The following is a 24,109-nucleotide window of genomic DNA, read 5'->3' as shown; positions in this document are numbered from 1 at the left end:
TAAAGCCCACGGTGGGTGCTTACTTTTAGGCTCCAGAGCAGCTCATTCGACTGGGTGTTTCACCTGTGACATCTCACTGTGTCCCCAAAATGGCCCATGAGGGATTTCACTGCCAGGCCCTGCCTTGGCCACAGCCTCACACTTTCCCTGGCACCTTGGAGGGAGTGAGTAGGGCTAGGGGATAAGGAGAGGAGCCAAATCATTCATCACAGATCATTTATTCACTCAACAAACACCTGCTAAGCACCTACTAAATGCTGGGCTTTGAGCTGGGTCTGGGGGTGTGTATAACAGTAAGGCAGATTCAGTTTCTGCCCCGTTGTGGGAGGAGAGGCACCTTGCCAATGATCTGGCCCAGCTCTTATTCTAGGGATGTGAAAACTGAGGCCTGGAGAGGGAAAGTGGCTTGCCCAAGGCCACGCAGCCAGGTGGTGGTGACTGAGGTGCACTGCTCCTGTCAGCCAACAAATATCCATTGAGCAACATCTGTGTCCCAGGCGCTGCTCTGGGCCCTGGGAGAAGTGCATCAGTGGGCTTGGTAGTAGAGGGTAGGGACGGAGTGAAGGGTAGGCAAGAAGAATGTCCCTAGGCTGGCAGGGGGTGGGGTGGGAGGTTTCAGTCTCAAAACTCCCCTGAAAACCAGAGGGAAGTTCCAGAACTCCACCCAAGAGGCTGGGTTTCTGGGGCCCAGAGCTGCCCTCCCCCACCCTAGAATGGGCTATAAAAGTCCCTTCCAAGCTACGTACAGAGAAGAGCAGGAGGAGGTGAGAGGCCAGCTGGGGGTCCTCACAGTGAGAGGGGCGCAGAGGACCCTCCCTCGCAGGTTGTGAATGTCACTCACATCCCGGCTGGTGAAGCCTCACTGCAGACATGCATCTGCTTCCAGCCTTGGCAGGGGTCCTGGCCACACTCATCCTCGCACAGCCCTGTGAGGGCACTGACACAGGTAATAGCCCCTAGACAGCCAAGGAGGAGGGAAGGGAAATGGAAGGGGAAGCACTTGGGATTTGATGGAGGTCTTGTGGCTCGCTGAACCCTGAGTCCCCATCTCTTTGAACAGACTCTCTTGGGGCAGTGGAGACCTCGGTCCTGCGGGACTGCATAGCAGAGGCCAAGCTGCGGGTGGATGCTGCCTACAATTGGACCCAGAAGAGGTGGACTTGGGTCTGGGGGCTGCATGGGCCTGGGAGGATCAGTGGGGGTCATGGGCGCCAGCCAAGGTCCTCTCACCCATCGCCCACCTCTGGACCCTATGAACCTCTCCTGTTGGTAGAGCCTCCCTTCCATCCATCCTTCTGTCCGCGTGCCCTGTCCTGACTGTCCCCCAGGACTGGGCCTCTGCTGGGTGGGTCTGCACCCTCTCTCCAGCCCTCACTTCTCCTCTCCTGGGCAGCATCAAGCAGCGGCTTCGCAGCGGCTCAGCCAGCCCCATGGACCTCCTGTCCTACTTCAAGCAACCGGTAGCAGCCACCAGGACAGTTGTTCAGGCCGCAGATTATATGCATGTGGCCTTGGGGCTGCTTGAAGAGAAGTTACAACCCCAGTGGTCCGGACCCTTCAATGTCACTGGTACTCTGATCCCCACTGAGCCCCCTGGGCCTGCCCTGGCCTGGAGTAGAAGGAAGCCAGGAGAGGGAGGCAGGGTGCACAGGCTTGGGGTGCGGGGAGGACAGAGGGTAAAGGGATGGGAGGTACAGAGCAGGCCAACTCAGGCCTGCCCACCTGCCTTCCCACAGATGTGCTAACAGAACCACAGCTGCGGCTGCTGTCCCAGGCCAGTGGCTGTGCTCTCCAGGACCAGGCCGAGCGCTGCAGCAACAAGTACCGCACCATCACTGGACGATGCAACAACAAGTATGTGCGGGGGGCTGCCCCTGCTTGGGGACCCCTTCCTTCCTGCACCCACCCTCTCCCTCCATGCTGAGCCATCTCCAGGCTCTGCCCACTGCTGACCTACCCCACCCACGGCTGCAGGAGGAGACCCTGGCTAGGGGCCTCCAACCAGGCTCTGGCTCGCTGGCTGCCCGCCGAGTATGAGGATGGGCTGTCGCTGCCCTTTGGCTGGACCCCCGGCAGGAGGCGCAATGGCTTCCTTCTCCCTCTTGTGAGTTGGGGCTGAGGGCTTGGGAGGTTGCTTGATCTCTTAAATGTGGGGAGTAAAACACAGCCCAGAGTCAGCCAGGCAGGGCTTGAACTCAGGCCCTTCCACTGACCAGCGCAGTGACTTGTGGCAAATAATACAGCTTTCTGAGGCTTAGTTTCCTCATCTGTAAAATGGCCCTAAAGCCTACCTCGTAGAATATTGTGTGAATATGGAAGTCCTTGGTATCAATAGCTATATAGGACGTGCTCTATTCATGCTAACCATTACGGTGTTGTAGAGTTTTTTCTGAGAAAATCAGTGTCAAGTCGTGCTAAATATAAATGGCTCTATACCTTAATCTGACTTTATCTATTGATCTGTTTCACATTTATCAAGTCATCAGTTTTTTATTGATATATCAATATAGCGGTCTATCATCTACCCATCTATCAACATCTATTAATTAATTTTCTTCTATCCATCCTTCCATCCACTGACTCAGTACTCCCTACATGCATTATCCATCACCTGGCAACCAGCCCGTGCACCTGTGAATCAGTGCTATCATCTGGGTAGCTATCAGTCTATAAATTGATCTATCTCTTTGATCTGCCTTCCCCTCTGGAAGAGCTGGTGAGGTCTGAGCCAGTCAACCTGGCCCCTCTCCTTCTGTTTACCACCAGAATCCTCAGGAGCCCAGCCAGAAACCATCCTTCTAGGAATCAGAGCAGGAGGTGGCTACATCTCCAGGGACGAAGGGGGCATGGAGGGCAGAGAGGGGAGGCTGTCAGTTCCAGCAGGGCAGCTGCTGCTCCCTGAGTCCTGGGTTGGCTCTAATACCTTGTGGGGTCAGGGAGCCCGTGTCCCGTGCTGACGTTATTTCCCCCCCAGGTCCGGGCTGTCTCCAACCAGATTGTGCGCTTCCCCAGCGAGAGACTGACCTCCGACCGTGGCCGGGCCCTCATGTTCATGCAGTGGGGCCAGTTCATTGACCATGACCTGGACTTCTCCCCGGAGTCCCCGGCCAGAGTGGCCTTCACTGAGGGCGTCGACTGTGAGAAGACCTGTGCCCAGCTGCCCCCCTGCTTTCCCATCAAGGTACCCTCAGCCAATCCCCCACGCCCCTGTGTGGCCTCCCCCAAAGGCAAGGTGCTGGGGGTGGGGATCTGGAAGACTGGAGCACCATCCTTAAGCAGCTGCCTGTGGAGCTGGGGTATGAGACAGAGACACAAGAAACAGCTGAGCAGAGAGCCCGCACCGTGTGTGTTTGAGAGGTGGGGGTAGGGCAATCTGCCAGGAGGCTGAGGTCAGGCTTCATGGGGTGGGAAGCCCTCGAGACAGGTCTTGACCCATGGGTCTGAATCCAACAGGGGAAGCCTCTGGGCCCCTGCTTTTGGCAACCTAAGGGCCTCTTAGCTCTTGCCCTTCTCTCCTTCCCAGAGTGGTCTAAGGGCCCTGCAGCTCTTGCCAACTTCTTGGGCTTGGGCTGTGAGTAGGGTCCTAACCTTCAGGCTAGAAGGCAAGGACAGCGTGGGGTGCTAGGGACGAAAAGATAGAATCCAAGGAGCAGAGTCTCTGCTAGGGACATAGGGTTGACACACATGCACACACACTCTCACATACACACACGTACACACACAGTCACCCTTAATAGGTGGGGCCACATTCATGAGGGATGACATGTGAGGGCCTCTGGATGGCCTCTCCCTGTAGCAATCTTATCTATTCCTCAATCCCTGGCTTAGGGGCACCTCCTCTGGGGAGCCTTCTCAGATCTTCCTTTTATACTTTTAACACATGGCCTCCCCTCCTCTCTCCTCTTTCTCTTCTTTCTCTTCTTTCTTGCTTTCTTCCTTTCCTTCCTTCCTTCCTTCCTTCCTTCCTTCCTTCCTTCCTTCCTTGCTTTCTTGCTTTCTTTCTTTTTCTTTTCTTCTTTCTCTTTCTTCTTTCTATTACTATTATTCTGAGACAGAGTCTCGCTCTGTTGTCCAGACTGGAGTTCAGAGGTGCAATCTCAGCTCACTGAAACCTCTGCCTCCTGTGTTCAAGCAATTCTCATGCCTCAGCCTACTGAGTAGCTGGGATTACAGGCACGCGCCACCATGTCTGGTTAATTTTTGTATTTTTAGTAGAGATGGGGTTTCACACGTTGACAAGGCTGATCTCAAACTTCTGGCCTCATGTAATCCACCTGCCTCGGCCTCCCAAAGTGCTACGATTTCAGGCGTGAGCCACCACGCCCAGCCCACATATGGCTTTTCTATCAAGCACAGCAGATACCACTTCAACCTAGTTTGTTAACTCCATGTGTGTGTCTTTTTCCACTGAACTGCCAGCTTCCTGCAACCTTTCCTGTGTTTTTTGACCTTCATAGTCTCCAAAGCACCAAGCAAGAAAGGGGCTTAGAAAAGGTCTGTCGAACTGAACAGAATTAAAGAAGCTCAAGCCTAAGAGTCAAGAGAACTAAGTTCTAATCCCACCTTTCCTGCTAACTAGTTGTCACTTCCCTTCTCTGAGGCTGTTTCCTTGCTGTAAAATGAGGATCGAGATTGTTTCCAAAGCCTCATTCTTTCCTAACCTTTTGAGACTCTATGAAACAAAATGCTAAGGACACTCAGACTGAAGGGGTGAGCAGCATGAGCCTGGGTGAGTCAAGGAGGGGTTCCTGGAGGAAGGGAGTTTTAAGCAAGGTTTTGAGAGAGGTGGGACACGAGGGAGAGAAGTGAGTCTACTATTGAAGGCGCCCCATGTCACTGGCTCCTCTTCCATCTCAGATACCACCCAATGACCCCCGCATCAAGAACCAGCGTGACTGCATCCCCTTCTTCCGTTCGGCACCCTCATGCCCCCAAAACAAAAACAGAGTCCGCAACCAGATCAACGCGCTCACCTCCTTCGTGGACGCCAGCATGGTGTATGGCAGTGAGGTCTCCCTCTCGCTGCGGCTCCGCAACCGGACCAACTATCTGGGGCTGCTGGCCGTCAACCAGCGCTTCCAAGACAATGGCCGGGCCCTGCTGCCCTTCGACAACCTGCGTGACGACCCCTGTCTCCTCACCAACCGCTCGGCGCGCATCCCCTGCTTCCTGGCAGGTCAGACTGGGAGGAAGGTGGTGTCTTCCCAGGAAACAGCCATCCCTGGGGTCCCGATTGGGAAGTCATGGTGGGATGTGGTGAAGGTACATGGTTTGGGACCTCAGTATTAGGCACACAACAGGCATAGATCTGTGCACAGTCATCACAGAATCAGAACGCTGGAGTCCCTTTCCAAGCTCCCTGTGTGTGCCCAGAGATAACTGCTTAACCATCTCTGGTGAGAAGGCTCTCACCACCTGTATGGTGCCCCAGCTCAGCCACAGGCAGCTCCGATTGTTAGAAAGGTCTCCTTATTTTGATCAAATATTCACCTATTCCCCTTAATCATGCTTCTGGAACCTCAGAAAAGACCCTGTCTCTCTTTCACACAGGAATACCTCAAAGTAGCTGTTACTTCCATCTCCATGTTTTTCCTCTTCTCTGGGATAAATTTCCTTAGTTCCTCCCTGTCCCCACCTGTTGCTAGACAGTTAATATCTTCTTCTGGAAGCTTAATTTGAGCTCTCCTCAGGGTCTTTTGCCCCATGTACATGGTTACAAAAATAATGGTAGTCATTTCTTATTGAGATATTTATTTATTTTATTATTATTTTTTAAGACTGAGTCTCACTCTGTCACCCAGGCTGGAGTGCAGTGGTGCGACCTCAGCTCACTGCAACCTCCACCTCCTGGGTTCAAGTGATTCCCCTGCCTCAGCCTCCCGAGTAGCTGGGATTACAGGCGCCTGCCACCACATCTGGCTAATTTTTGTATTTTTAGTAGAGATAGGGTTTCACCATGTTGGCCAGGCTGGTCTCGAACTCCTGACCTCAGGTGATTGACCTGCCTTGGCCTCCCAAAGTGTTGGGATTACAGGCGTGAGCCACCGCACCCAACCTTATTAAGATATTTAAACGTGCCATCTCTAAACCTTGCAACAGCCCTGAAAGGAGGGAAATATTATTGGTCTTATTTTACGATAAGAAACTGAGACTCAGGGAAGGTGAATCATGTGCCCAAGAGCACACAGTTAATTTCAAATGGCAGAGTCCACTTGAGAACACAGTCGGTATTGTTTCCAGGTCTCTGCCCAGTCCACTCTATTCCACTGTTTTCCTCACAGGGAGTCGGCCCCAGCCCCTCTTTTGAAGGATTGTATATTTGTGTGTCCTGGGAAGAACAGCGTGTGCCTTCAGGAGAGGTCTACTGAACTAAGACCTTGTGCAAAAGAGTTTAGTTAAAAGCAAGCAAATGATGGAATTAACTTTCCTTCCCTGCCTGGAGTAGAAAGTCTGTTCCTAAGAACAGTCTCTGCCCAACCCTCCCTCTCTTCCTCTTTCCTTCCGGCTCACGGGGAAGAGCAGTATTATACGAAGCCCAAAGATGGAAAAAGGTACACCAGCCCTTGGCAGAGAACATGTAGGCAGAGGCAGCTCATGGACAGGTGGGTTCGCAGTCCCAAAGTCAAGGTGCCCTTACCCATAGCTGGTCCGGGCTATGGATCTGGTTGTCTTATAGAGTAGAATCCTTAGGCAAAGAAGCCCTTGCCTGAGACCAGCAGCTGCCCTGTGCTTTCCCACCTAACCCAAGCCTCCTAGGAACCCCTGGTCCTTCTGCTCCTGACCTGTTGTGTTAGGGAGCAGAATGGCGATGAGGAGCCTCAGCACAGCTGAAGAGATGGAGGTCCAGTGAGGGCCAGGAGTGTGGCCCATCCCGTCTCTCCAGTCCCCAGCCCTGGGTCTGCCCTAGTAGAAAGACATTGCTCTGGGAAAGGCTGCAGTAAATCTGAGCTTGGGGTTTTCAAGGTGACACCCGATCAACGGAAACCCCCAAGCTGGCAGCCATGCACACTCTCTTTGTGCGAGAGCACAACCGGCTGGCCACCGAGCTGAGACGCCTGAATCCCCGGTGGACTGGAGACAAGCTGTACAATGAGGCTCGGAAGATCATGGGGGCCATGGTCCAGGTAAGGAGCTCTGCATCCCAGCATGCCCCAGATGACAAGCTTGGCATGAGAAGCAGTCCTTAACACATCCTTGGGGATGTGCCTAAAACCAGCTGGGTGTGGGTGACTGGCGGTGCGCCTGGATCTGTCCTCTTCCCCCGATTCTGCCTCTAACTCTGTGTGACCCTGTCTGTGTCACTCACCCTCTCTGGGCTTTGTATCTCCACCCACTAATAGGAAATTAATATTGTCACATTTGACATGATGACAATAAAGAATATGTCTGAGCCACCCTTTGAAAAGGCAAGGGTGTAGGTGAGTGGCCTCTAGGGAATGTTCCTCCTGTCTTCTCTTCCAGATCATCACCTACCGAGACTTTCTGCCCCTGGTTCTGGGCAAGGCCCGGGCCAGGAGAACCCTGGGACCCTACAGGGGGTACTGCTCCAATGTGGACCCACGAGTGGCCAATGTCTTCACCCTGGCCTTCCGCTTTGGCCACACCATGCTCCAGCCCTTCATGTTCCGCTTGGACAGACAGTACCGGGCCTCTGCACCCAACTCGCACGTCCCACTTAGCTCTGCCTTCTTTGCCGGCTGGCGGATCGTGTATGAAGGTGACCAGGTTTTCCAGGGGAAGGGTGGGGAGCATGCCCTCCCCTAGGTGGGACAAGCTTACTGCCAGGAAGCCAGACTGCTGCAGAGGCCACTGCTAAAATCTCCCCAGGACAGTGGAAACAAGGCAGGTGCCAGCAAGACCCTCAGTCACAGGCCTCCCATCCTCTGTGGAATGAGAGGATTTTTTAAAGGGGTGGAGGCTAATGTCAGATTGATGGGGAGCTCACCTTCCACTCAAGAAGTGTCTCCCAGCTCCAGCTGCTTCCTGCCTCTCCAGAGCTCTGTTTCCTGACAAACATTACTGAACATACCCAGCTGGCTTGTCCAGCTCCGGGCTAGTTTGGCATCATGTGATGACCCAAGTAGCTTCCCAGAGGCTGGTCCAATCTGTGCTGCTCACATTCCCTGCCACCAGGTGGCATCGACCCCATCCTCCGGGGACTCATGGCCACCCCTGCCAAGCTGAACCGTCAGGATGCCATGTTAGTGGATGAACTCCGGGACCGGCTGTTTCGGCAAGTGAGGAGGATCGGGCTGGACCTGGCAGCTCTCAACATGCAACGAAGCCGGGACCATGGCCTTCCAGGTGAGGGCGCTGTCCGCCTCTTCTCCCAGCTTTGCTCAGGCCAGGCTGCTCAAGGGGTCTGGGAGGACCCTAGTACCTCCCTTCTGACTGGGACTATCTACAGGATGTACAGGGGTGCAAAGCCATGCAAGGCCAAGGTTGATTTCCCAAAGCACCCCTGGAACACCGCTTGTTGTCCTGCCATGGTTCCCCATCCACTGTAGGGGCTCCAGCTTTAGGTCCACCACAGGACCAGGACTCAGGCCCAGGAGCTGAAAAAGGGAGGCTTGAACTTTCCAAGTAGAAAAAAACGCAATAGGCTTCAAAGGCAGGGAAGAACTGCTCCATTCCCAACACTCCGGCAAGTTCCAAGGAGGAAGGCTAAAATTTCGGAGCTACAGAAACGTTCCTTGCTCTAAGTGGAGAAAGGCAAAGAGTCTTAGAGGCAGGGAATAGGTGGAATAAAACTAAGGCTGCAGTGACTGTTTGGTGAGGGCACAAATGACTTTATCCCAGGAAAGAAGAAAATGTAGGCACTTTGTTAGTCACTTTCATGTACATTAATTTGTTTTCCCAATCACCTGGAGAAGCAATGATTACAGTCATTTTATAGATGAGGAACTATGTTCAGAGACAGCTAGTAACTTGCCCAAGGTCACATAAATAAGAAGTAGTAAAATCTGAATTTAAATTTACAATTTCTCCTTTCTTCCCCCTGTTCAACCCCAGTAGGGGAAGGCTTTGGCCACTGCCTTGCTCCTCTCTCCTTCCCACCTCCTACCTCCCTGTCTAGAAAGAACCTGAAGGCCCATGTGCCCATGTGTGAAGCAGTGGTGGCACCTCCTACTGCCCACCCCACTTCACACGGCGTCTGGTAGAGCACAGCAGGCACTCGAGAAACCTGAGCTTCTTTCCTTCCTTAAACTTGGGTGCTCTTGGCAGCTAAGGAGCTGTGGGCGCTCCCTGCTGGAGAGCTGAGATCGCTAGCCACCCAAGTTTCCACACTGCGAGTTTCTGCTCCCCGCAATAGCTGTGCCCTCCAGAAATATTATCCTGACACTAGCTCTTACAATCTCCTCTAATCCCTTCCCAAGTCCAACATCAAACTGGGAACTGGACAACCTGGTTTGAGCTCCACTGAACAGTAAAGTGACCCTGAAGTCCATGGTTGCTCAACTTTAGTAAACATAGTAGATATAGTTAGCATGCCATAAAAGTACCTCACAAAGGTGCTGTGAGGGTCCTGAGATATTCACCCAACAGTGCTCAGTATGGTAAAACCCTGTGTGGTTTTCATGTGTTCCGCTGGGGGATGGTGTGTGTGAGTTGTGGTTCAATGGATGATGTTGGGCTGGTGTCCCTTTGGGACGTGGCCAAGCTATCTCCTACCTTGATTGTCACATCTTATGATGTGGCTTGGTCCTGTGTGGGATCCTGATGGCTGACAAATTGGTACGGCTGGTCTTTGGAAGTTTCTGAAAACTTTTTAAAAACTGCTTTATTGAGATACACCATAAAATTCACCCATATGAAATGGACAATTCAATGATTTTACTGTATTTAGAGTTATGCAGCCATCACCATGATCTAATATCACATCATTTCCACCACTCCCCAAAGAAACCTTGTAAGAACAGTCAATCCCCATCCCGACCCCAGCCCCTATCACCTCTTAATTTACTTTGTGTCTCTATATTGGCCTATGCAGGACCTCTCATATCAAAGGAATCATAGTGTGCCATCCTTTTCTGAGTAGATGAATTTTATCCACGCTCTCCATTTGTTGGTTTGTTCATTCATTTATTCTTTCACTCATTCATTCATTCTACAAACCTGATGGAGAGTCTTTTATGTTCTGGGTACCGTCTTACTTGTGTCTAATGAATGCACTTGAGCCCAGTAATAATATCATTAAGTGTTGGATTTGTGGTTATGTGTTTTGGGTTAAAATGGCTTTTTAGGTTAGGACACACTCCTTAGTCTGATGCACACTGAGCACGGTTGTCCACTCACATTTTCAATCAGAGGACAGAAACCTGGTCTTTGGAAGGTTTAGGGCCTCTTCTACCAGCAGGATCTTCTGGGTCTGCCCAATATTGACTGGCCACAGCTTCCTCCCAGAGGACTGGTGGAGAGAAGCAGAAGCTAATGGGAAGTCAGCAACACTGAAGTTGCTTCTCCCCGTTCCCCTGCAGGGTACAATGCTTGGAGGCGCTTCTGTGGGCTCTCCCAGCCCCGGAATTTGGCACAGCTTAGCCGGGTGCTGAAAAACCAGGACTTGGCAAGGAAGTTCCTGAATCTGTATGGAACACCTGACAACATTGACATCTGGATTGGGGCCATCGCTGAGCCTCTTTTGCCGGGGGCTCGAGTGGGGCCTCTTCTGGCTTGTCTGTTCGAGAACCAGTTCAGAAGAGCCCGAGACGGAGACAGGTAAGTGACCCTATCATAAAAGACATTAGCACCAGAGGCAGAGCGGAAAAACACTAGCATTTCAAGACTAAACATTGAAGATCACTGCTCTTTTTAATATCATTTCTTCCAAGTTCACAGGATCTGAAATCAGGAGGCTCTTCTCTGGAAAGCTGGGTTAAAGGAAGAGAGACACTGACCCAGGCAAGGCCCACATTGCCTGAGCCGGAGTCATCTTAAACCCAGGAGGTAGCCTGGCAGCCTCGCTGTTCTGGGTTGGTAGATCCCAGAAAACATGAGCAGAAAGGGCGAAATCTGGTTTCCCTCCAATAAGTTTGTGATTTAAGACCTGACTCCTTATTTGGAGTTGGTATTGCCTGAGTTCAAATCCAGCCCTGGCCACTTAAATTACTGGGCACTGAATACTGGGCAATTTATTTGGCCACTGAATTTGTTTCATTTCTAAGATTCCAATCTTGCAGGAATTTTGTGAGAACTGAATGGAATAATATATGTAAAGTGCCTGGCACACAACAGGTGCTCATGACAAGGTAATTCCTCCCCAACCTTCACCCACATCTCTTGACTGCCTGGTAGGTTCTGGTGGCAGAAACGAGGGGTTTTCACCAAAAGACAGCGCAAGGCCCTGAGCAGAATTTCCTTGTCTCGAATTATATGTGACAATACCGGTATCACCATGGTTTCAAGGGACATCTTCAGAGCCAACATCTATCCCCGGGGCTTTGTGAGCTGCAGCCGTATCCCCAGGTTGAACCTGTCAGCCTGGCGGGGGAAATGAGGCTTCTGCAGGTAAGGGGAGGCTACCTCCAGCACCCTGGGCTGGGTTAGGCCCTCATATCCTTCCCTGGATGGATGGCTGAGTCCTCTTAGGTCTCTAAGCAGAGAAAACAGAACTTGTCATGAGGGATACAGTACTCTTTCCAAGTGGCTTCCCAATGTACTAGCTTCTGGACTGACAGTCAATCCCAGGCCCTAGGACTTTGGCGAGGAAATTAGGAGCATCCAACTATCCTCAGTTTGGTCACTAATACCCCAAAACAGCTCCATTTCTAAATTGTCCAGTAAATTCCTCACTTATCCATTCTGTTACTTCCACAGGAGTCTATCCCAAGCCTCCAACTTTTGGAGACAAGGAGAAGGGGAGGGCCATAAAGCTGCCTTGTCCCCCTGGAGCAACTGCCGCCTGCTGACGCTTCTGCTGGCTACAGCTCAGAGCTGGGTTCCCCAGCCGGGAGTGAGAGCTGGGGGCTCCTAGCAGCAATGGACCTTCCCGCCGTGGGAGTCTCTTAGGTATTAGGTTATGAATCAGTGCCATGTGCAAAGGCTTGGGAGCCAAGCTATGTGGTCTTGCACCCCAGGCAAGAAAAGTCAGCTGGAGGGTTTACAGCACTTTCTACTGCTTCCCAGCCCTCCCTCCCCTCCCTCACCATGACTGAGAGACCACTCAGTCCTAGCCTGCAGAGACCCCACAGTCCTCCTCTGAGCCTGAGGCTGGGCAGCATGCTCTGCTTCTACCAATAAAGCACTGCTAAGGGCAGGGGCTGCTGTTTCTGTGTGGGGCTAGGGAGGACGTGGCCTCAGTTCCATGCTTTGCTCCAGGTGTTGCAGAGAAGTGCTGCTAACACGCATGCTGGCACAACCATCTAAGCCTCTCCTGGGGGCTGAATTAGGAGAGCCCAAAGAAACACTGTGGAGCAGGGAAAGGCAGAAAAGGGGAAGGGCAGATATGGGAGGGCCCTGACATTAAGAAGAATACCCCAGCCATACCAGCAACCTGAGCAGACAAACAGCCAACGGAACATCAGTCAAAATAAAAGGGGTTTATGGAAAAAAGCCCAAAAAACAAAAAGAACACAGTAAAAGATACCAACCAGCTAGCAGAAAGGACTCGGCACTGCCTTCAACCTTCACCTACTCAGAAATAACTCATATCTCAACCTCAGCAAGCCCCAAGGAGTAGAATGAGGCTGCCCTGGAAAGAGGAGGCTGAGACTCACAGGCTGGGGATTTAAGACCCCTCTCACCGTCCACCTTCCTTCCTTCTTTGGTCTTGCAAGAAGGAAGGCTCCATTTTTAAAGGCTGGAGAACAGCAGATCCCTGCATCCCCCTGCTACTGTGAGACAAGCCAGAAAAGTGAGTTAAGGCCACACTCACTATGGGGTCACCCCAAACAGCTTCAGACCAAAAAGCCTGCCTTGCTGTGATGCCCATTTACAGTGACTGCAAACATGAAGGGGGGGCCACAGGGTCTCTGGCTTTATTTCCCCAGGGTAGGGAGAAGACCCTGCAGAAGGCTAGGCAGAGGGGCCAGCTGGGAATTTCCCAGCTCTTCCGGTTCTCAGCAGACCAGCGTGGTCTCTAATCAGACAGACGAAGAGGCAGGAGAGCACTGGCCTCAAACATCCCCCATCTTGTCCTCTTGCACTGTGGCCCAGGGCTGCTGTGAGCTAGGAGACCAGGGTTCCAGAGGGGCTCACTAGGTCCTGCGGGAGGCTTTCCCGGGCCTCCTGCATGCGGCGCCGGGCTCGACGGAAGGCCTCTGTAAGGAAAGGAGATATGGTATTTGGCTGCCAAACAGGCCCATGCTGACCCGGGGTGGCCAGCTTGGGGAGGGGACATACATACCCAGCACATTGTGAATGGAACTCTGCTGGCTAAACCCTTCCAGACGGTCCAACACACTCCGCATCCTTTTCCGAAGGGAGCTCGATTCCATGAAGGCCCTGCAGGGAAGCCAGCCACATGGTTACGGCTGTTCTCCACCCCTCAGGGATAAGGTGCCCCGAGGCAGAGGGCCAGGTCCCTCACCTGGACTGCTGCAGACAGTGCAAGCGGAAGGTGACGGTGCCTGTGGTCTCTGTGCGGAGTCCAAAGCGGCTCAGGCGTTCCCCCTGCGGCATGCCATTGGGAGAGCATCAGGTTTCCGCCGTCTCTAGACACCCCCGCAGTATGCTGGCCTCGCCCCTGTTCTTATTCCCATTCTTAGAAAGCGCAGTTCTGTTGGGGAAACCTTATTCCATCACGCAGACTCTATTACCTCAAGGCTAATACTGGACTACTGGGCTCCCCCAACTACACCAGGGAACATTCCAACCTCATCTGAGAGGCAGCGGTCTTACACGTTTACTGTGAATCCTTCCCACATCTGATTACTGAGGCCTTCAGTGACGGGGGAAAGAAAGAGCCCGTTATTCTGATGGGGACCAAGGGAAATCGCTAACTATACTATTTTCCAGAGACCTCCTACGATAGCAGTGTAGATATTGGAACCTGGTTCAAAATGTGGTCCTGACTTCCAGCTTAAGCCATAGGAAGGAAGCGGCTAATATTGAAGCAATGCACAACTAAGGGGTGTTGACCCAGATCCCACCTCCTACAGAACAGAAGGACAGGACCATCAGTTCCCAGCATGAAGTCGCTCCAAAGACAAAAGTCACCTTGAAGGATCCTGGTATCCGCACATAGGAGAGGTCCTCCAGTTCCAGAGAACCGCCAATGAAAAACCTCCTGAGCTCAGCCACCATGCCAAGCTCCACAGGTCTCCATGTGGAGACTGTCAGGGTGTGTGAGCCTGTGCAAGGGAAGAGGAGACTGGGGCCGGGTCCAGGAAGGGCATGTGGCCCCTCACTGACTCCCCAGCAATGACACAGGCCTAGACTTCGCTAAAACACCTGGTCTGGTGATGATCTGGCCTCTGGTGAAGGTTATCATGGTTACCCATAGCAGCTGTTTGGAAGTCAATCAGGGAGAAATTCAAATTTCTGCTCTGCCAGTTATTCCCTGCATCCCCAGGACAGGTTTCTTAACCTCTCTGAAGTTCATTCTCCTCATCCAGTAAAATGGAAATAATACCACCTGCACCTCACAGAGTGGCTGGGAGAATTAAGTGAGAAGTATGGCACAATGCCTGGCACACAGTAGAAGACAGGTGCTTTTATTCCAAACTGAATGCTGCTTCATTCAATACACACATGCTATGAGCCGATTTTGCCATACAGCTTCTCACCCTGAGTCCAATCAGAGGAGCACGAAGCACATGGCAAGACTGTCAGGAAGTCAGCGCCAAGGCCACGCTATTGTCTCTAGTGGAGTTGGGCAGACAGTCCTCAGAGGAACAGGAACTCTTTCAAGCCAAATGCTTCCAATTCCCAGCTATCCCCACCCCTCACCAGAAGCATTCGAGTGTTAGTCTTGCTCGTAGGGCCTAGGGCATGTGAGCCACAGAAGGGCGGGGACAAGCAGTTACCTGGAGTGGCAGGCAGCACCACAGCCCCATAGCCTTCCACACGGTACCTCTGCCAGAAGTCCAGCGAGAGGACCTCACAGTAGAGCACAGGCCACTCCGGGAGTGCATCTGGGAGAAACGAGAGAAGCGGCCAGGTCACAGGCGGGCCTTCACCAAGACAGCACTGCTTGAGGGGAACCAAGGCCCAGGATCAACTGCTGAGCTACTCACCAGAAGATTCATCCTCATGGAGGAAGAAGGCTTCAAACGTGAATGGGTAGGAGAAGTGAGCCACCTTGTCCTATAAAAAGGAGTGTCATAGGGTGGGCAAGCCCTCCCTTGGAATTTGTTCTCCTTGTGGCCAATGACAAGGTTATCTTCACAAGGGAAAAAGAAAAATTATCACCCAGGTGGGAAATTGGAGTCTGAGATGCAAAGGGACACCCAAAGACAAGCTGCTGCCATGCTCAAAAAGGCAGAGAGGACCTCCGGGCCAGGTAGCCCTGCAGAACCCACATACAAGTCACCCAACTCAGAATCCTCCCCAGGGTGCACAGCACTTGGCCTGACAAAACCTCAAATGCCATCCCAGGAGCAGATCTCATTCCCTTCCAGATACCCGCTCTCATTCTCCATACCACTCCCAGGGACTTGGTGGTGCATGTCTGTGTTACTCCTGAGAGCTGCTGGAATGCTGGGCTTGACCAGTCTGAAAGCCAAAGAACAAATATAGTAAGCTCACCTGGGAGGAAAGCAAGTCGTTCAGAAAAAGACAAAGTTTCTTTATTCATTTATTCACACAATCTATCATTCATTTATCATTTACTGAGTGCCTGCTATGTGCTAGTATATCTTAGGGGTATCTTGGTAACTAGATAGAAAAGATCCCCATCTCTCATGGAGCTGACATTCTGGGGGAAGCAGGGAGACAAAAAACAAACCAACAAGAGACTATTGGGTAGTGATGAGTGCTCTATTCAAACAAAACGGGAAGGGACTGAGTGACTGGGAGGCTCATTTAGACCGGGTGGTAAGAGAAGGCCTTTCAGAAGCGACACAGGCTGAGACCTAAACTCAGAAAGAACCAGCCATGCTAAGATATGGCAGAAAGGGTTTCAGACAAAGGAAATGGCCCTTAAAAGGTTCTAAGGGGAGAATGAACCTGGCTGGGAAGAATGACTGAAATGTTGTACGGAAGAGATAGGCAGAGGCTCATTCAGGGTATTGAGTTTACATTTTATTCTAAGTGGGAGGGGAAGCTCTTGGGGGTTTTCAGCTGAAAAGGGACATAATTTGTTTACATTTTTTAAAACTCAACTTGGCTTTGGTGTCTGTGGCAAATGAACTGCAAATGGGAGCAAGGCAGGAAGCAGGGGGATAAGTCAGAAGTTGAATGCATTGGCCTAGACAAGAGACGGTGGTGGCTTGGTGTAGGGTGCTGGAGAGAACAGACAGGTTCACAACAGCTTTCGAAGACAGAACGCACAGGAACTGTTGACAGATTGGCTGGCTATAGGGAGCTAGGGAAAGTGAGGGATCAAGGATGTCCCCTAGGTTTTTGGCATCAGCAACTCAGATACTGCCATTCTGTTAGGATGGGGAATACCAGGGAGGAGAGGTTTGAGGGACGAGGAGGAATCCAGAGTTCTCTTTGATCATGTTAGACAGAAATGACAAACAGGTAACTGGATACGAGTCTGGCGTCCAGGGGAAAGGTTAAGGCTGGAGGCAGAAACCTGGGAGTCTGAGACACATCGACGGTATTTAAGCCATGGGATGGATGAGGTCACCCGGGAAGACTGCAGACAGAGAGTAACAGAAGGCCTTGGCTTAGCCATGGGTACTCTCACGGTGTAAGATCAGCAGAAGAGAAGGCATTACCCAAGGAAGGTGAGGGGCCACCAGTGAGACAGGAGAGAGAATGTGGAGCCAGAAGCCAGAGAAGTGTGTCATGCAGCACAGTGGGCTCTGGCAAATGCTTCAGGAAGGTCAAGCGAGGTGAAAGCAGGAAAGTTCCCACTGGGTTTGGCAAAGTGGATGTGATCTACAACCTTGAAAAGAACAGTAACAGTTTCAGCAGAGGAGTGGGAAAGGAAGCCTGACCAAATGCCTCTACATCTGTCTGAATGGGTATAAAAGAGAGACTTAAGAATATTACTTACGAGTAGTTGGCAATTCCACAAAGAAGTGGACGTAGAGATTGTCATACTCATAGCCTTGGGCTGAAACTAAGAGAGAAAACAGGAAGCTATTTTAGCTTTTTATCCTACTACCCTTAGCACCCAACCCAGTCCTGAGGGTCCAACACACCCTGAGAGCAAGTCTTTTGAGGGCCAGGAACCCTCTGCATTTCCAGGAAAGACTCACCACTGAGTTTCCCAAGTACAGCAGACAAGGCCTCTACCAGGGTGGAGGAGACTATTCACAGCTACATCCAGGCACGTGCCTTAGCATCAAGAGATCTATGCTAGCAAGACACTTACCTACCTCTCCATTTACAAAGAGCCGGAGGGCACCTGGGACAGTCTAAGGTGAAGAGAAGTGGGAAAGGATCAGCAGGCCTGAAGGGAATTGGCACTTCTCCTCCAGCCCCATCTACAAATCTGCAGACAACCTGACACTGGGGGTCAGACCCTGGGTGTCGCTACTGCACTTTCTCCCCACCCTGACACTTCTCCACAGATCTGTTTCCTTCATTCCTAAGATACATAATGTAAGGGGAAAGTACATGATTTAAATGGCAGTAAGGACAATGCACTATGGGAAATTAGCCAAGCAACAGCAACTGCCCTGTGGTGTGCAATAGGAAGCCAGAATGCCCGGTTCCCTTTACACAGCTGAGGTCAAGAAACCAGAGAGTTTCCTTTTTTAATTATTTGTGCATCTGTCTTATCTAACTTTTAAATACTGCATATCTGTTGCTTATGCAATATGGAAACAGTGAAGGTTAATTTTTCAGAGAAAGAGAGGGAGACCAGTAATTCTATCCTTGTTTCCAGGTCTAGCGATGGAACACTTAGAACGAGAAAAGACAAAGAACAGCACGACAGAATAGCTGAACTAAACCACTTTCTTTTTTTTTTCAGACAGGGTCTTGATCTGTTGTCCAGGCTGGAATGCAGTAGTGTGATCATAGCTCAGTGCAAACTCAAACTTCTGGGCTCAAGCAATCCTGCTGCCTCAGCATCATGCATAGCTGGGACTACAGGCATGTATCACCATGCCTTGCTAATTTTTTTTCTTTTTTAATTTTTGTAGGGATGTGGTCTCACTATGTTGCCCAGGCTGGTCTCAAACTCCTGGCCTCAAGTGATCCTCCCACCTTGGTCTCACAAAGTGCTGGGATTATAGTCATGAGCCACCACGTCGGGCCTATATTTTTTAAGAGCCAAAATATGTGACAAACAGAAATGGCACCCCTGCCCCTCTATGGGGTATTTTGAAAAAATATCCACATGAAAGGTGAAGAAGACATTTTTCATCCTTATATTTATTTTCTAAATTAATTATAAAGTAATACATAAATACATTACCACTGATAAAAATTCAAAACTACCTGAGCTTAGGCAATAAAAAGCAAAAATCCCTGATATATCCCTCTCACTACCCACTACCCATCTACCACATCTAATCCCACCCTCCCCAAAAAAGCCACCCACAGCATATGCGTAGCCTTTCAGGCCTTTTTCTCGGCATTAACAGTTCTCTATCAACATGCAATGTTGCAAAACACATAACAAGGACTATATGTGCTATTCTTTGACTTCCTTTTCACACCGTAGAGTATACCTTGGAGGCCTTTAAGAGAAGTGCTGTAACTCATCCACAGTCAGAATGCTCCGGCTAAACACAACTCACAGTGCTGCAGGAAGCCAAGCTACTCACCATCTCAAAGTCAGTGCCTACGAGACTGCTGAGATACTCCTTGTGCCGGCCATAAAGCTGAGGAAACAAACCAAACCAAAACTCAAGATGCAACCCAAGCTAGACCAAAGTTCAGTTCTGAACGGGAAGAAGAAGAAAAGCAATAGTGGGAAGGATCATCAAGAGCTGGAGGCACAAGCCCCTGACCCACCTCCATTTTACTGTGAAGCAGAGGCCCTGGAGTCAGCTGGTCTGGGGCAGAATCCTGACTCTCGCGCTTACAAGCTATGTAACCTTGGGCAGACTACTTAGCTCCTCAATCTCGGTTTCCCCACTTATAAGGTAGTAATAAGAAAAGTGTTCACCTCAAAGGGTTGTTGTAAGGACTAAAGGAAATAAGGTATGTAAAGTACCTAGCACAGAACATGGTAAATGCTCAAATAAATGGTTATTGTTATTATTATAATATGATCAAAAACTTCTGATATGTCAGCAATGCTGCCTAAGTCAGAAGGGACTATGAAGGGCAAGGCTTTTCCCAAGCAACTACTGACATCAAGTCCAGAAACGGTCTCAGCTCCAGGCACTGAGGCTCATCCCTTCCATACTTGGAATGAACTCGCACTCACATCCTTGAACACACGCCGTTCCCGCTCCTCCTCCTCTGGCTGTGCGAGTGGGGAAACATTGTCGATCGTATATTTCCACAGCTCCTGCTTCTCTCCCTCCGTCTCGATCCTGTAAGGTCAAAGCCACAGAAAGGAGCGACTCTAATAATGAGAGATGGGCCTGGGGATAGCTCCCAGCCCAGGGAAAAGCGATCAGGGGCCATACACCTCACTTGAAGTATATGATGATAAAAATGGCTGTATTGATGATCGGGAAAGAGAAACAAAAGGATAAAGCAGTGAGGGCACCAGACTAGACTCAGACAGTATAGGTTCTGGGCCCATTTCTGGCCTGAAGTTATAGTCAAACCGTAAGGCACAACATTCCTGCCACCCAGTTCTTTCACCTGAAAAATGGACAGGTTGGTCCAGATAATTTCTAATTTATACTTCTGTCATTTTCAAGATACAGAGATGAGGAACAGTGAGCCCACAGGAAAAGCCTGGCTGAGTTCACCCCACTCTGTTCTGGTCAGGTCCTACATTCAGCAGCACGGAGAATCACTGTCACTTAAATGTATCACTGAAGTGATCCCTTTCAAATTGGTGCAGTTGCATATTTTCTGAGAAAGGAGTTCCCGGTTTCCTAAGGCCCATGACTTGGAACAGAATACGAACTATTGCCTGGGAATGTAAAAGTTAGAATGGATGAAGGACTTTCTGACAGTCTAGTTGACTAGGGACAAGAAGTGCAACCAAGGGAAGGAATGTCAGTCTCCACTACCCCTTTCTTCCTCTCCTTACCTGTAGGGTCCTTTGAGGCCCGTGAAGTCAGGCTTTACTGTGATCACACCATTGCTATCCACCTTCAGAGTACACAGGACATGTTCATACTTCTTATAGCCAAGCCTAGAAATCAGGAAAACACCAAGGTTGAGGTCAGTGGTCCTCCAGGGAAAGAGGAAGAGACACTGAGCCCACTTCAGGGGAGAGAACAGAGGCTATAGGGAGAGCTGTCATGGTAAAACTTTCTTCCACGTACAACTAAGAAAAAAAGGAAGAAAAAGTCCTCCCTCTTCTTTAATACAGGATGATAAGAGGAAGGGGATAGCTGGTGAGAGGAGAAGAGGATGAGGATCTGAGGTGGCAGCGAGAAGTTTCACTCGCAACTAAGAACAAAACGAAGAAAAAGTCCCTCCCTCCCCTATAACCCAGGATGATAATAACAGGAAGGGGAGAGCTGGTGAGAGGAGAAAAGGATGAGGCTCTAAGCTGGCAGTGAGAAGCGCCACTCACTTTTTATAGGGCCCCAGGTCTGCCATGATGTGCATTGTCTGAAGAGGGGTGTTAATGACGTGGTTGTTCCTGACGAACTCTTCTGAGGGCTCCCAGGTGACAAGGCGTGACTTGAGGATGCCGCCCTCCCTGGGAGACACCGCAAAAAGGTCACTTCCTTGGCACACCCCAATGGAGCACACCCCAGTGGAGAGCCATGGCAGAATGGGAAGTTTCAGCTGGTGGACAAACTGCTTTGTTTTGTTTTTTAAGAGTCAAAATATTTGACAAACAGAAATGACATCCCTTCCCTCTCTCTGAGGCACTTTGGAAAAATGTCCACATGAAGAGTGAGGAAGACATTTTATATTTTTATTTATTTTTATTTATTTATTTATTTTGAGATGGAGTTTTGCTCTTTTTGCCCAGCCTGGAGTGCAGTGACGCGATCTCGGCTCACCGCAACCTCCGCCTCCTGGGTTCAAGCGATTCTCCTGCCTCAGCCTCCCGAGTGGCTGGGATTACAGGCGTGCGCCACCACGCCTGGCTAATTTTGTATTTTTAGTAGAGATGGGGTTTCTCCATGTTGGTCAGGCTGGTATTGAACTCCCGACCTCAGGTGATCCACCCGCCTCGGCCTCCCAAAGTGCTGGGATTACAGGTGTGAGCCATTGCACCCGAGCATATTTATTTTTTAAATTAATCATAAAGTAATACTTGAATACTATATATAACCACTGATAAAAATGCAAAACTACGCAACTTTAGGAAATAAAAAATAAAAGCTTGCCCCCCATCCCATGCCCGCACTCACATCCCTCGTCTGTCCTGCCGGCGCCGCCTGACGTTTGCCATTCGCTCAACCAAGAATGAAGGCACCTCGCTGGCTGCAGTGGTCATTCTCTGACAGTGCTGGGAAAAGCAAGTAGCCCTGCGTAAGCCATCTGGTCAGGGCCACATGGGGCCAAGTACCTGAAGGGAAGTCTTCCTTCTGAAACCTCATCCAGGACCTGAACCCTGCAGGTTCCACCACCTCACAATTATACATGCTAACGGAGGAAGCAGTGGCCAAACAACCCAAAGAAGATTTCTACCACATCGTGGAGTGCCTTTGGATTTTAAAAATGAGTTATTTATGTTAATATTAAAATCAGTCTGCATTCTCTGAGCACAGACCAACAAACCGTTGGGTTAGTTTGCTTGGTGGATGTTGAAGTTAAACAAGGTGGTTAGAAAATGCCAAATGGGATACAAGTATTTTGTGGGAAATCCTCACATGGTAACTGAGCACCAACTGCATTTTCATCTGCTTTTCCAAAACAGACAACCCAAAGTTAAGTTAATTGATATTATTTTTTAAAGAGACAGTGTCTCACCCAGGCTGCAGTGTGCAGTGCTGCTATCATAGCTCACTGCAACCTTCAACTCCTGGGCTCAAGTGATCCTCCCACCTCAGCTTCCCAAGGAGCCAGGACTACAGGTACATGCCACCGTGACCAGCTAATGTTATCAATCCACAGCTCTGTTAATGAAAGCATGTCAATCTTTCAAAAACATTTATTGAATACCTGTTCCTTGCAGAGACCTACAGAGTCATAGACAAAAATAAAAAAAATATAGGCTGTACCCTCAAGGAGTTTAAAATCTTACTGAGAAGACAGAAGCAACTGAAATGCAGTGATTGAAGAAAATGCAAAACAAGGTCACAAGGGTATTTTTGTCATTGGCAAATTGAGGACATAAGTCATTTTCCACAGCTATACTGAACTCTTCTTCAAACCCATATACTCAGAGTTTGGGCCAAATCCCCTGATGAATTTTATCTAGATTGTTCCAGACTCCACCACCTGTCTTTTTTCATGATGCATGGAGGAAGTCAAGCCCAATGGTTACTTCTCCCAGTATGCACTCTGCAAGTGTATAATCAGAGAACTGGCAGCTCCTCCAGGCCCTCCAGCAGGCAGAGAAGGGTGCAGCAGCCTCACCACCTGTAGACTGTGCCCATTCTATTGCAGGCTGGCTGCCAGCAGCAGCAGCTCACAGCGGTTCCTAGACAGGCTACCTGTCTCCCCTTACTAGGCTTCTGACATAACACAAGAATCCAGTGAGGCAAAAAAGCTAGAGGAAGCAAAGAGGGAAGCTATGAGACCCTGGAAAGAACAATACCTCCTCCAAATTGGTGTATCTATCAGAGTCAGTGTAGGTAAAGATTCGTCGGTTCTTCTTGCCACCTGAATTCTCCAGCTTCAGGATCTCCTGACGGTACTGATAATCCAAAGGACTCTGACAGGCTGCTTCATTTTGGTACAGATCTACTTCAAACTGAGGTTACCGTAAGGAAACAGAGATGTGTACATCATTATAATACAGCAAACTTTTGCTTCTGTAACTATTTAATCAAATCAGTTCTACAGAGCTGATGCTATCTGACACGTTTTCATAACCAACACTAAATTAATGGATGGCAGGGGAACCAAGAACATTAGCCCTAAAAGGAACCAGACTGATAGTCTAATCCAAATCTGTGATTACAGATGGCATATAGCCCAGAGATGAAAAGTGCCTCACCCAGAATCATAAAACTGAGTAGTGGCAATCCCTGTTACACTGCCCTTTAAACACAACAGGGCGAAGTATAAACCATTACAACCTGTCTGGAAATCACTTTGGCAATATGTATCACCAGTCATGTGGAGGCAGACCAGGTGGAACAGATAGAGCAGACAAAAGACACTGGCTCACCTGGCTAAAGAGCTTCTCCTGCCACCCAATCACAATCTCCTCCTTTTCGTCTTCCTCTGGGCGGTGTCCACCTCCAAAGACAACAGAGTGAGTCAAATGCTTGAGCCGAACCAGCACCACTTCTTGCTCTGTGGTTGATTATAACCAGAGTTCCTATTCTTATATTTGCCACAAAAACCAGCTGGAATTCAGCAATTTATTAAGCACTCAACCTAGAGAAATGCTAGAGAGGCTGTATATAAGAGTTAGTATGAGTAGAAGCCAAGATTAGAACCCAAGAAGTCTTAATCACTACTCTAATTTGAGTAAAAGAAAATACCCTCCAGGAATTTTTTTGGGGGTGGGGGGGATGGAGTCTCACTCTGTCACCCAGGCTGGAGTGCAGTGGCACTGTTTCAGCTCACTGCAACCTCCGTCTCCTGGGTTTAACGATTCTCCTGCCTCAGCTTCCCAAGTAGCTGGGATTACAGGCACACGCCACCAACCTGGCAAATTTTTGTATTTTCAGTAGAGATGGGGTTTTGCCATGTTAGCCAGGCTGATCTTGAACTCCTGACTTCAGGTGATCCACCTGCCCTGGCCGCCCAGAGTGCTGGGATTACAGGTGTGGGCCACCGCGCCCAGCCTCCTCCAGGAAATATCTAATCTAACTGGATATAAGAAACTGAAATTTAGGGG

At 50.0% G+C, this 24,109-nt stretch overlaps 2 protein-coding genes across 3 annotated transcripts in view; one reads left to right on the top strand and one right to left on the bottom strand.

Annotated features, from left to right (window-relative positions):
- Positions 1–747: 747 nt before the first annotated feature.
- On the top strand, positions 748–12,253 carry EPX (eosinophil peroxidase). The gene is made up of 13 exons (XM_011979215.1): positions 748–946; positions 1,061–1,154; positions 1,394–1,569; positions 1,737–1,854; positions 1,975–2,104; positions 2,975–3,181; positions 4,858–5,176; positions 6,964–7,124; positions 7,462–7,717; positions 8,134–8,304; positions 10,479–10,716; positions 11,293–11,505; positions 11,815–12,253. The coding sequence occupies exons 1-12, from the start codon at positions 871–873 to the stop codon at positions 11,492–11,494; spliced, it is 2,148 nt and encodes a 715-aa protein (XP_011834605.1). The 5' UTR covers positions 748–870; the 3' UTR covers positions 11,495–11,505; positions 11,815–12,253.
- Positions 12,254–12,516: 263 nt separating this feature from the next.
- MKS1 (Meckel syndrome, type 1) overlaps positions 12,517–24,109 on the bottom strand; it is a 13,863-nt gene continuing 2,270 nt past the window's right edge. For both annotated transcript variants that reach the window (XM_011979214.1, XM_011979213.1), the window contains exons 3-18: positions 23,432–23,502; positions 22,856–23,011; positions 21,504–21,601; positions 20,711–20,839; positions 20,219–20,323; positions 19,436–19,544; positions 18,828–18,884; positions 17,426–17,468; positions 17,105–17,170; positions 15,581–15,651; positions 15,174–15,243; positions 14,964–15,071; positions 14,155–14,288; positions 13,526–13,608; positions 13,343–13,440; positions 12,517–13,256 (exon numbers count right to left, since the gene is read on the bottom strand). In XM_011979214.1, the coding sequence (XP_011834604.1) occupies positions 13,165–13,256; positions 13,343–13,440; positions 13,526–13,608; positions 14,155–14,288; positions 14,964–15,071; positions 15,174–15,243; positions 15,581–15,651; positions 17,105–17,170; positions 17,426–17,468; positions 18,828–18,884; positions 19,436–19,544; positions 20,219–20,323; positions 20,711–20,839; positions 21,504–21,601; positions 22,856–23,011; positions 23,432–23,502 (1,490 nt within the window). In that variant the 3' untranslated portion in view covers positions 12,517–13,164. The remainder of the gene's footprint in view (positions 13,257–13,342; positions 13,441–13,525; positions 13,609–14,154; positions 14,289–14,963; positions 15,072–15,173; positions 15,244–15,580; positions 15,652–17,104; positions 17,171–17,425; positions 17,469–18,827; positions 18,885–19,435; positions 19,545–20,218; positions 20,324–20,710; positions 20,840–21,503; positions 21,602–22,855; positions 23,012–23,431; positions 23,503–24,109) is intronic.

Source organism: Mandrillus leucophaeus, unplaced genomic scaffold (genome assembly GCF_000951045.1).
Source record: "Mandrillus leucophaeus isolate KB7577 unplaced genomic scaffold, Mleu.le_1.0 Scaffold20, whole genome shotgun sequence".
Taxonomy (NCBI): Eukaryota; Metazoa; Chordata; class Mammalia; order Primates; family Cercopithecidae; genus Mandrillus; species Mandrillus leucophaeus.
Note: the sequence above shows the minus strand (reverse complement) of the source record. Positions and strands in the feature narration are given on the sequence as shown.

Coding starts and splice junctions, on each gene's coding strand:
- EPX (XM_011979215.1), top strand. CDS start 871: ATGCATCTGCTTCCAGCCTTGGCAGGGGTCCTGGCCACACTCATCCTC. Junction 7,125..7,461: donor TCATGGGGGCCATGGTCCAG/GTAAGGAGCTCT, acceptor CTTCTCTTCCAG/ATCATCACCTACCGAGACTT. Junction 8,305..10,478: donor CCGGGACCATGGCCTTCCAG/GTGAGGGCGCTG, acceptor GTTCCCCTGCAG/GGTACAATGCTTGGAGGCGC.